This window comes from Trachinotus anak, unplaced genomic scaffold (assembly GCF_046630095.1).
Source record: "Trachinotus anak isolate AG129_WGS33_773 ecotype Australia unplaced genomic scaffold, CSIRO_AGI_Tana_v1 ptg000024l, whole genome shotgun sequence".
NCBI classification, from domain to species: Eukaryota; Metazoa; Chordata; class Actinopteri; order Carangiformes; family Carangidae; genus Trachinotus; species Trachinotus anak.
In genome coordinates, this window is record NW_027273875.1 from 10,249,857 (window position 1) to 10,262,702 (window position 12,846).

General features: G+C 39.4%; 1 protein-coding gene across 2 annotated transcripts in view; it reads right to left on the reverse strand.

Annotated features, from left to right (window-relative positions):
* The window catches only part of fgf11b (fibroblast growth factor 11b), a 39,815-nt gene extending 34,132 nt beyond the window's left edge, over nucleotides 1-5,683 (reverse strand). For both annotated transcript variants that reach the window (XM_071461305.1, XM_071461306.1), the window contains exon 1: nucleotides 4,676-5,683. In XM_071461305.1, the coding sequence (XP_071317406.1) occupies nucleotides 4,676-4,868 (193 nt within the window). In that variant the 5' untranslated portion in view covers nucleotides 4,869-5,683. The remainder of the gene's footprint in view (nucleotides 1-4,675) is intronic.
* Nucleotides 5,684-12,846: the final 7,163 nt, after the last annotated feature.

Genomic DNA, 12,846 nt, shown 5'->3' on the forward strand with positions numbered 1-12,846 from the left:
TCTGCTGGATATCTCCTTGTAACCCGGTCTGCTGCCCGCCAGCCGGGGCCTACATTTGTGCTCCAACTGTCGACTCGCCCCTCCGTTGCTTACTCCTACAACATACTACCATGCACCTCCATGCCAAACAGCCCATTCAGTGCTACTAGGTCTGCACTGTTTTTGTATACATTAGTTTCTAATGACTCGAGTAATAGTGTTGCTATTTTTAATGCATTTGTATTTTTATAGCATTAGTCACATTTCCCGATAGTTGTTAGAAATAATTTGTTCTTTACATCACGTTTGGCTCATTTTGAATCTAAATGTCTGCTGTATATAGTTTTTGTGTTCCTTCAGTTCCATGCACATGCATGTTGTGTGTGCTCTAACTTAGAGAAGGGTACTAAAGGTGATACCCAGGGGCAGGCAGCTCAATATCGCTCCCTTTTCAAGTCAGATTCCACCTTGAACAAACTGAGAGGGTGATTATTGATTAATCGCTATACATTAATGAGCTGAATTGATCTAAAAAGAGGGCAGCAGTGCGGATTACTGACAGTGGGAGAGTCTTTTTTTTTCATCGTCAGGCCAGCTCTTGAAGAGGCCTCGTATAAGGTAAGGGACTGTGCAGGGCTCTGAGGAGGGTGATGGAGGCAAGAGAGGCAGGTAAAACCAGGCACGTGCTGTGGTTTGTCATGGATCTCATCCAGCGTGAGATTTGTGTCTGCCACATGTATACGCAGCAGGGTTTATGTCCATACCTAACATTTCAGTGGCTCCTTGCTTTATGGCAGTAGTAAATGTAGCTTAGGTGTGCTGGTGTGATGCTAATATGACAGCTGAAACTGTCCTCTCTGAAACCACAGATCTACAGCACCCTATGATGGCTGTGCTGTGTGGAGAAAACGTATGAATGTATTTATTGGTAACAAGGTATTAACTTGTGCAAATGACATCAGTGTGCACATGTTACAAAAGACTTGTGTTGCGTGAATGCGGAGGCATAATCTCTAATCTTTAAATCTCTTTCAAACCCACAGAACTCTTTAAAAAAGTATACATACATTATATATCCCCAAGTCTTTCAGACAATACTGTTCAGAATATCTTAAATAAGGCAGATTTTTCTTTCTTTGGAATAAGACACATGATCTGTGTTTAAACTGTAGCAGGTATTAGCTTACTTGCCTGTAGGTGGCAACATTAACAGGTCTACATCTATGACCAAAGTGACCAAAATCACTCCTCCTTGTGGACAAACTGCAGCCAGCTAAGATTAATAAGCAGATTTGTGAGTGTGTGAGTGAGTTGGTGTCTAGAATGTATCGCTCTGCTTTTTCTATCCGGTCTCATACATTTAATTACATTTATGTATAACTAATTTGCAACTGCAAATATGTTTTGAAGGAAAAAGAAATGCAGACCAGATTACGACCAGATTTTCTATTAGCATAATGATATGCTGTTAATTAACATGTTTAATTGTCAAGTCACACAGAGCCTTATAGCTCAGGCAGCAAATAGGATTTCTCGAGACAAGCCAAGTCAGTGATAACATTCTCATGAAATCACAATGATAAAAACTCACTGTATTTGAGCATAGAGCCTTTTCTTTCAGGTTCATAATCAACCCCCTTTGCCAGTGCAACACCAGACCAACATCTGGTATAATTATGAAAATAACTTAAGCCCCTTTCACACTGGACAAAAAACCCACTGACACTCGCTAACATCAGGCTTTTTTCCTCAGTGTGAAAAGATACAATCGGAATTTAGTCTTGGGTCATATGACTCTGCAGTAGTCACAGGAATTTAACGATGCTGTTAAACCAGAAACACCGTAGCTATATCTTATTTTTATGGGCCATGGTCTATGGGCTACACACAGCACAGCATGGCTATGCTAACAATGGTAGCCATGCTAACTAGCCGCTAGCCGCTGTGCAGGCCCACTAAGGGTGTGCTTTGCATGTGGCTGCAAGAGTGAGCGCAGCCGTGAAAAAAGATTTAATAACAGACATTTACTGACCACAGCGTCTCATGTAGAGGCTCCAACGCTGACTGGAGCACCAACCTGTGAGTGAGTGTGACGGACCCATTTTACCAGTCTGCATGGTGGCTAGCAGAAGTCAGAACAGAAAGGCAAACTCGCTAACTGGCAGTGTGAAAGGAGTCAATCGTCTTTTTGTGGTGGGTTTACCCACATTTAAAAAACCTACTAATATGTCATCATTTTTGTGTGAAAGTATTTTAACTTTCATGAAAAACAGGAACTGTCCAGGCTATACAGAACAAATTACTGGAACCACACATTTTCTAGGAAATAAAGCTGCAGTGACACAGTATGTTATCATTATGTCACATTTGCTATGTCTCAAAATTGGGGCGTTAGCAACACAGAGGTGGAGGTTGGGACTGGCAGGAAGCTATTTCCTTTTCAATGACAGAGGGATTTAAATGTATTGAACCAGCACCAAGAATTCTTTATATGAAAGTATTTTCTGGTTCTACAAATACCACAAAATGCTACTAAACAAGCTGTCAAGACTTGAACAGTCACTGAGAGAACAAATTCAGGTCATCAGGTTTTCATGTGCTAAGCTTTCTTCAGTTTTCACTGTAAATACTGTACAATATAATTTCTACAGTACATCAGTCCTTTGGCCATGAGGTGTACTTCAAAGTTTTTGAATCACAATGCTGCTTAAAGCATAGCAGACGTGAAGAGAGTGGTGCAGAATGAATTGAAAGTCCTCATCAAGCACAAAGCTGTGCTCATCACCCTCACGTTCGATCTGCTCAGATGCAGTCTTTAGCTGCAGGGGGGAAAAACACTCTAAATTCACTGTTTCTTCCTCAATCAGCCATGAAAGTATGTCGCCTCTTTATGAAAGATGTTTGTTCACTGGTATTTCTGTAATATGCATAATTTAACTTAAGCATACTACACTTACCAATTGTGCATGGATAAAACATTTCTCAGTCATGAATTAAATAATTTAAAAGTCTATCAATCACACCAAAGCAGAAAATAATTCTGCAAAAATAAATGAAGAAATTACATTGTTCTGTCTCCTGAATCAGTGCAGTAGTGCATTTAGACAAAAAAGCAATTATTGAAAAAAATATGCAGGGGTTTAAAGAAATTAGACAAAATATTACTCTCCATTAAATGCTAAACATAGAAAAATATTGTATAATTTATGAACAGTTACATGTAACCAGTGTAACAACAACACGCACTGCAACCACAAGATTTTTCAATGTACTATTTGTGTAGTAGCACATTTTTCTTTTCCATTGACAAGTTTTGATATCAGAGAGTGCTGGAAACACATCACGTACTTGTCCATTCAGAGCCTCTGTGATTGCTTTTATAGAGAACGTACATCAGAGAACTCCCCAGCACAGGACAGGTTTTACCCAGATTAACTTAACTTTAACTGAAATGTTTACATACATGAAGCTGATATGACACTGTATTGTTGGGCAGTCCACCAGAAATAGCTTTTTTAAATTGTCACAGAAAATTTTATCACATTTTACATATTGTGACAAAAAGTGACCAAATAAACAATTAGTTGATTGATCCAGACAACACGCATTGAATTACATGTGCTTATTATTATTGTTTTATTTTGTTTGTTTGTTTGTTTGTTTTTTTTAAGTATCTTGCATCCAAAAAAATTATCACCCAATGGATTTTCCACTTCAGCCACAATTTTGTGAGTGTTAGTGTGGATGTGTGTCACTCACTAACTTTAAAGCAGATGTGTACACATATGTAGCACTTTTGACATTTCTTTAACATTCCAGGTTTGTTAAATAACCGTTTTCTCCCATGCATGATGAAACTCGTTGTTGTGCAGTTCACAGTTCACAGTAACAACAAACTGCAAATTCTGCAACATGGGGACAAATGTGTACAGTTGATTTGAATTGAACTGTTGATTTGAACTGAATTGCATAATCTGTATATGTAGCATAAAACTGGAGGCAGAGCATAGAACTGCAACAATGGATTTTAGCTAATTACTGAGTTTATTGTTGCTGCAAATCTCTTTAAATTATATGATCGGAAGTGCAAAAGCTCCATTACTTTTATAAAAGTCATTTCACCTTCAGTTTTGCATTTCTTCAACAACTTGTTTTATTTTTACTTGAGTACAGCAGTCACCATTGGTCAGGGCATCAAACGGGTGAAGCTGTAAGAGGTGGCTGCCCTGAAAACAACTGCTAATGTGAAACTGTCAGGTTTTATGATGTATGATAGCAACACCTTTTAAAATGATCAGTTTTAGTAGAAAGATAATGTGTGTTTAAAAACTAGCTGCCATGCTGCATGGTTCCTTGTCACTGATGGAAGTTTATTATTTTGTAAAATCATTCTGGCAGCTTTTGATGGACCAAATTCTATTTGATCAGCAGAGAAATTGAAATCTGTACTGAAATCACTACTAAATGAAATCTTTACATGATAACAACAAATTGAACATAACATAACATATAATATAACATAGATTTTTTAAATTTAATTAATTGTAAAAATTTTAAAAACAAACAAGAAACACTCATTTGCTTTGTTTTCAGTTACTTAATAAAAATGTAACATACATCCTTCATTTCCAACTGAATGTCCCAACATATGAGCAAGAACAAGTGGATAAAGATGAAAACAATAGCAGTGACTCACCCGGTCTTTTGTCGTTTCGACCTTTTCGACCCCCGCATAGTCGTACTTTGGAGATCAGGACCAGGATCTGTTTCTGGCACAAGGACTTGTTGCTCTTAGGACAGGGTTTGCGCTTGTTGGTTACTGGTCGGTTGGCTTGGTCGTCCTTGACCGCCCGTTTCTGTCTAATGAGAGAGCTGGCGAGAGCTGCCATCTTCCCCCCCTCTCACCTTTGGGAGGGGGGTTCCTTCCTTCCCAGTACCCCCTTTGCTGGTTTGGTTTTTGCCTTACTCAAAAAACTAGAGTAGGACAGGTGTTTTAGAGAAACCCCAACAGGGGAGATTGGGCGTCTAAAGTGGGTTAACAGGGAACAGTTTAGTTTGAGGGCTCCTTTGGAGAGAGAAGAACTGGACAAGATACAAGTTCACCTGCAGTCCAACGTAAAGCCTCCACTCTGACCAAAAATAAAAAGCTGGCACTAACGGAGTGCACGGAGAAAGTGCCACAGTCACATCTTCAGTTTTAAAAACGACAGAAACGCTAATGTTAGAATGACTGACTTTTAACAAGGGGAGGACAGAGATATTTCTACCCCCCTTCCCCACTCATCTTTCACATCAAACTGTGCCTCAGTAGCCAAGTTCAAAATATTATATTGCAGAATGACTAACCTACTTAAAATAGACAATACCAAAGAGGAGGTACTCAAATGACTTTACATATAAAAACACTTTTACTGAAGAAAAGTGAAATCATTTTGAATGCTAAGAAGCTCTTAAAAGCGCAAAAGAAATCAAACTGTTTGTCACCATTTGTACAGTCCATGGAGGTCCAACTTTGCCTCCCATTTAAATGTGGCAGCATGGAATAATGAGCTGAGAGTCTAGGCGGTAATCCAGCCGACTTAAATCCAGAGGTAGAACAGCAGGCGGGACATTGATGGTCTTTGTCGGAAGGAAGCCGGGAACGGAGCGGAGACATGGACACAGACAGAAGGAGATTCCTCTTCTGCCTCCGATGGCACGCTCCTTTCCCACAGTCCTCACCGAACCCCCTCCTCCCCCTCCCCTTCTGCCTCCACCACCACCTCCTCCTCCTCCCATCCAAAGTCAGCGAGTGGTTGTGAGAGTATGTGTGCGTGAATTCCAGCAGCCACCATCAGTAGAGGTGACATTCATGAGAGGGAGAGAGAGAGAAAGAAGGGGGGGGGGGGCAAAAAAGAGCGAGGGAGACAGGAGGGAGGGGGGTATAGAGGCTGTGATGTGTGAGAATGAGCATGGTTAGGGTAAGGGAGGAAAATGTGGGAGAGGAGGGTAACAGCCACTTCACGGAGGCTTAGGTGTTGTTATTTTACAGCAACGTCCCTCTCAAAAAAAAAAAAAAACTCAATCATTTTGACTGAAACAGAGAGACAGTGCCAGAGAAAGAGAGGGAGGGTGGGGGGGGGTGGGGAGTGCTTAAGGTGCAGATTGTGACAGTTCTCCGTCTCCTCGAGAGGAACAGCATCACCCATGTGCTACCTTCCTGTCAAACACACCCACACATCCACACACAACACATCAGCATATTTTGTAGTCTTCCCCACTCTAATTGTGTGTCTCTAGCCAGTGCTCTTTGTCTCTCTCCCTGACATCCGCTCAGACAGTAGTAACCTCCACAGTCTCCCTGTGATCTGTTTCCTTGAGCTCCACATATAAAATGGAAGGCAAAAGACAAAAAAAAAAACAAAACTGACTTTGTTCCCCGAAACTGGCATTTAGTGTCTGACATAGCTGACTGCTGGCTTACGCTAACCCTGACAGAAACATGAGCTTGGACAGATTGAGTTAGACAGCTAACCTTGCCAACACACATACATACACATGCACACACACATTCACATCACCCCGGCTCTCCCTCGGCCCCCCCTTCCCTCCCTCCACCTGCAAAATGCCCACAACAACAGACACACATGTACTCTGGATTGTGTACGCACAGTTCCCTCATTTGTTCTACTTCCATTTAGATACAACTTCAAAGGCTGACATAAGAGATTTGCTCCAGTAATTTGGTACAAAACAAACTTCCACAAGTATCAGTAGAGAGCACAAATCATGCTGACATAGTTTTGCAGAAAATAGTGGGTGCTGGTAAATGACAATGCCCTGCAGTCAAGCATTTCTGATCTTGTTGAGTTGCAACAAATGCAGTGTTTATGCTTAGCATTTTCATTCTCCGAAACAAAGACAGACAGAACAAGAGACAGGTCTAAAACATTCACATTCATGTCTATAAAGTGGGATTAGCAGACTTTGCTCGTTTTTTTTTTCGAGCATGTTAGTGGTATGATTGTTAGATTTCTGCAGGAAATGTGTTTAGCCTCTATGTAAACGTACCCTGATGCATACATTAACTTGATAAATCACAGCCGTAAAGTGAAAGGCTCACCGTTTTGCGCCTTGAGTCCGTAGTACAACTGAATATAAATACACTATAAACATCTCTGGTCTGGGCCCTCAGACACAAACCCAATAATTCAACTTATCTGAAAGCCAATCAATCCAATTTTATTTGGCATGGCACCTCTTTTACAAGCCAATTGCCAGGGAAACCCGCAGTGGAAGCAACTTGAAAATGCAAGGTCGATTCAAATCGTTTCTAACAATGCCGAGCAAGGTCACTGTCTGTCAGGGCTTGATTGACAGGTGACAGCGGATGTTTGGTCTCTATGGAGGGACGAGGACACAGCGGGGGCGGAGGAGAGGGAACCACAGATGAGATAATGCACTTTGTATTGACGAGAAAACAGAAAAGAGATTTTTCTCCTCTTCTAATGATTCCTTCCCCCCACGTCCTTTAACTATCTTCGGCCACACACTCATCTTCTTCCTCTGGGTTAAGAATCAGTCTCCTAATGGACAGCACATTACACACATTGCCAAAGGTTGTTCTACTTTTTGCTTTCTCCAGTCACAAGCACGTGCCAAGTCACACAAGAGAAAGCTAAGCAGGGCTTCTTGGGACATTACAAAGTCTCAAGGTCAAGAAATATTTCCATCATTATAGTGACGTTTCCGTCCAAAAACTAAGTGGTCTGATTAAGACTAAAACCATTTCATTAATTCGTAACAGCTATCACTTGTATAAACACAGCCCAACTAACAACTAATCACCCATAATGTCAGGACTCTCTGTTACTCCCATTAGTTATTTTCAGTTTATTACCATATAAATTATTTTTTTCCTCTTGCTCAAATACAATTTATCCAAACCAAGCTCACTTTTCAACAAGGTGCTTAAACTCATATCTAGATTTACTGTGAGAGCTGCCTCAGCCTTACTGTCATTATTGCCATCTCTGTGGTGAAGTGGGAGGGGGAAAAAAACACTGCATGAATCAAAATGAAAGTAAGAAAATTAAAAATAGAAAAAAGGCATTCTGTCACGTGTCCATATATGAATTCTCATCATCTGTATAAGGCACAAAAGGGGATTAAATGCAGATGTTTTGCTGAAAATGCCACATGCCACAATCCCCACATGCATATCAAATTTACATGGAAGCTGAGGGTATTAGCAGCATATCCTCTTTTAAAGTGCTTTATGTTGAAATGTTTTTCCCAGGATAATGATTCCCAGGTTTTAATGCATTGCATGTTACCTAACAAAGACTTGTATAATCTTTAGTAGATGGGATGAAGTGATGACTCTGTGTTAGAGGTTGAAAATTTCAGATTGTTGTTTTAGAGATAATGTGTCAGTGGTGGAAAGTAACTAAATGCTTAAGTATCATTTTGTGGTTTTCTGGTTTCAGATAAAGATTTTACATTAAAAAAATATGGTGAAAATGGTAAACTTTTAGAATTATAAAGTACAGTACATTGTCCATTTCCCAAAGGTTCTTCAGGAAACCTTCAGTGAATGTTCCCCCAAGGTCTTCAGAGAACCTTCAGGGAACGTTCCCCCAAGGTTCTTCAGGGAAAGTTCTGTCAAGGTTCTCTGGCCGTTCCACAAAAACAAGTTGTAAAAATTTAACCACTTTAGAGAACATTCTAGGAATGTTTGTTATAGGTAAAACTTTTGCAACTTGGTTTTGTGGAACTGTCAGGGAACCTGTAGGGAACGTTCCCTGTAGGAGCCTAAATGCAGTGTATTGATGTTGGACTTATTACTTTAAGTTTATATGTAAGATAACTAATATACAGTGGTTGTTGAAGGAAATCAAGGGATTGTTTACAGTATTTGCAGGTTGTTTACAGTTCATATTTAGGGGGATGTAGCATGATGTGTCAGAGGTTAGTTGTTTATTCTGTCACTAAAATGGGGTGTAAATAACATAACAATACAATTTCATCTGTGACATTGGTGAAAAATTGGAAATTTGGGACCACAGTCACTTTTTTGACTTTTGGTTGCTGTGCACCTGGATTGCTTTTGGTGTTACCTCAAGGGGGAGGGGCACGGAGTGATATGGAGAGTGGAGCTACACAGTTTTTTGACCTCTCTCTGGTTTTCTCTCACAGTCTTTCACTCTTAACTCTTTAAAAATGAGTGTGTCGTCGACGACACATTTGCGCAGGCACACTTTGGATTACCGTAACTCTGTCACGGTTTGAGCAATTGGAAAAATTCCAACAGTTTCTGAAAGCTAAGACCTTGCACTTTATAGGCATATAGGTGTCATTACGTTAATTTCACTCCCGCCTCTACCGAAAGACCAGGAAAGTGCCCTTTTGTTACCGGCGAATATAGAGACAGCAGAGTGGAGAAATACAGCGAATTTTTGAAACTGCCAGATATTGAAAGTTTTAAGTATTCTGGAAAAATGGACAAAAGCACTTACTCACAGGACATTTTCTGACCTTTTTATAGTCAAAATAAGCAAAAAAAAAAGGTGTTAAAGGATTAATTATTTTAGTTTCCTTGGAAATGGTCCAAATTTTTGTATTTTTATTTTGTGAGTATGTTGAAGTAAACTGCTCAAATTCAGTAAGTGGTCTTTCACATGGATTTCTATTTTTACGAAGGGGATTAAGACGTGAAGACTGTTCTTGTGGAAACCTACATTCCCTGAAACGTTCCCACAAGGTTCTTGAGGAAACATTCAGGGAACGTTTGCCAAAGGTTTTTTCAGGGAACCTTCAGGGAACGTTCCCCCAAGGTTTTTCAGGGACCGTTAAGGGAACGTTCCCCAAAGGTTTTTCAGGGAACCTTCAGGGAGCGTTCCCTCAAGGTGTTCAAGGGAGCCTTTTGTGAACATTTTTGCAACTTGTTTTTGTGGAACTGCCAGAGAACCTTGTGGGAACGCTCCCTGAGGGTTCTCGAAAGATTACAACTTTAGAGAACATTCTAGGAGTGTTTGTGATTTTTTAAGATTCTCAGATGTTTTCATTTCAATAATCGCTTTGGCATTAAAAGATAAAATTATGCAGTATTTCACAAGGGCAAAAATTAGATAAAACTAGACCTAAATTAGCTAATTGTATAAAACTAGCTTCACCTCAACCAGCTATAACAGTAAAATTATGCAACAATCTAGTCTTTGTATTGGAAAACACACTTTACTTATGTGGGTTTTGAATCTAGGACTTTTTTACCTTATTGTATTGGTACTTTAACTTCAGTGAAGGATCTGAGTACCTCACAAAAACAGCTTGAGACTGGTGTAGGAGGCAGAGGAATGGATGGAGTGTAGGAGCTTCAGTACCCTCCGATTTCACTGCTGGAGAAACTAAATCTTTCCTGTGTACGATGATCACTCTCTTTGTGTCTTTTTCTTCTTTTACGTCACCATGTACTAAAATAATTTGCTCATTAATTCAATGACCAATCAACTGAAAACAACGCTGTCAACAAATTTTATAAGCAATTAATCATTAAAGTAAATTATTCAGCAAAAATGCCACATATCTGCTGGTGTGAGCCTCTCAGATATGGGGATGTTTGGCTCTGTTTTTTACGACAGCTAAGTGATTATTATCAGCATTTGGACAGCTGTTTAGCTAAAAAACAAGCAATTTCAGGATGTTACCTTGGGCCTTTGGGGAATAGTGATAATATTTCCTGATCGTTATTATTATTAGATAAAAAATCAAGTAAACAGTGAATGATGAAGTTCACAATTGATTAAACTAAAACCGTGATTAATAGATGAATGACAAGAATGGATGGTTACAGCCCTAATACAGTAACAAATAAATGTGCCAGAATGGTTATGTTAATTCACTACAGACAACAATGAGAGTCCATGCAGTGAGATTGCTGCAAGATGTCGGTCCAGAGTACAATGATTACAGGCTATACTGACTAATCGGAGTTAAGACATGCAGGCATGTTTACGTAAACACACAGATGCACAAGCGAGCACACACACAAAGCCAGAAAGAGTTAGACACATCAAAACAATTGGCCTAGTTCTGTCTCTTTCTCCCTCCTCTTTTTATCACTCTCTCTCTCTCCTTCAATCCCCTCTCAGCTCATCACGCTGTCCACAGATGACAGGAGGTATTCTTCGTTAATCCCCCTCCATTATGCGACCATGTGGAATCTGAGGCCTGCTTCTTGCATACAGAAATAATATTTCCAATGTCCATGACCCATGGGTGAGTTGCTCATTAGCTTTGAGCAGCACATATCATCCTCAGTTTCATTCTTTACTTAGCCCTGATCAGATCAGTGTCTGGTAATTAGTTTTTAATCGTGAGAATTACTTGGTGTGTGAGACAGATACAGATTCTGCTTTTTTCTGTACACGATATATCCTGATTTTCACTTGCTGCGAGTTAATTTTTTTTTTTTACTACAATGCACATCTGGAAAGCTTTGCTTTAAATAATATCAGTCATGCTGAATTTTCTAAATGAATGCAATACTCAGTATATTCAGCATTATTTTACATTTTGTATAGTCCAGCCATGTTGGGAAAGTAACTCAAAAACATTGATCTATTACTATGATTTTATCCATTTTATAATAGTATTTTGTCAACTTACACACATCACACTTAGTAGGACAGTTGTGTATGTGCACTTGATCTCTATCACTTTTTTTCTCAGTCATATGCAAACATGCACACATAGAGAACCCGCTCTGCAAAACGTTTACTTTATCTATTTTATTTATGTATTTGCTGATGTTACTTGGAACTGGACAGTATTTTGTTCTTTGATTGATTTTAAACATGTATTTTAAAATAATGTAAATCTGAGACAAAAATGTGTATTCAAAATTGTTATGTGACAGATTTTTAAGAAAATGTTACAAGACAATAAATGTATAAAACCCTCTGGGTAGTGAGCATCTGTTTGAACCAACTGTCAGCTCTGTCTCCCTTTCATTTGATTGTTGATTTGGGCGATGTAACTGAAGAGTTTCATGACAGAGCTACAGCGATGCTCCAACCTATCAAAAATCATCCCAAGTCTGTCCAAGACATGTCAAAAACGTCTTGTATTGTTTTTGATTCAGTCCCTGAAATTGTGGAAAGATCTTTCACTATGACATCAGAGCTCACCTGAGAGCCTCACCTGTCTGTGTGTCTTTGTTGACACAATTGGCAGAATAAAATGATTGCTGACATTAACAAACAAAGCGGTTGCTTATACCTTGTTCATTTCTTAATGACCCATATACAGAAACAATTGGGCTCTCGATCCACTCGTGGAAAGGGGGAAGGATGGCATTAAATAGTAAATATTTCTCTCACTACTAAAGATAAATGTTTGGCTTGATCACAGACATTTTTATTTCAGTTCTTTCAAAAGGACCTGATCTCATTAATTTGATCTGGGAGGTGTTTTCACCTACAGTGATAAAACTGATAAATAAAATGACAGTCACAAAATAGTTGACACCTAACCACTGAAATTTAAATATGATATCAGCTGGTGTGAGTTTTGTCCTGCAAAGTTTTCAGTGCTTTAAATTACAAATACTTAAGATTCACCAATGTTCATCACCAGCTCCACTACTGCTACGGTCAGGCTGCAGCTGGTCTGCAATGTGCACGACAGTTTGAAGTGAAGGGTTGCAAGATCACAGTCAAGTATCCAATATCCTGGTCTTTCACTCTTTATCATAATAACCATGTTTTGCAGAAAATGCACAAACCTGGCAACTCTGCATAGATCTTACAGGTAACACAATGTGGAGTTCAAATGGAAAGATTGTTTGAGAGTGGTAAAAATATTGGTAGTGACAATTTGGTAGCACCT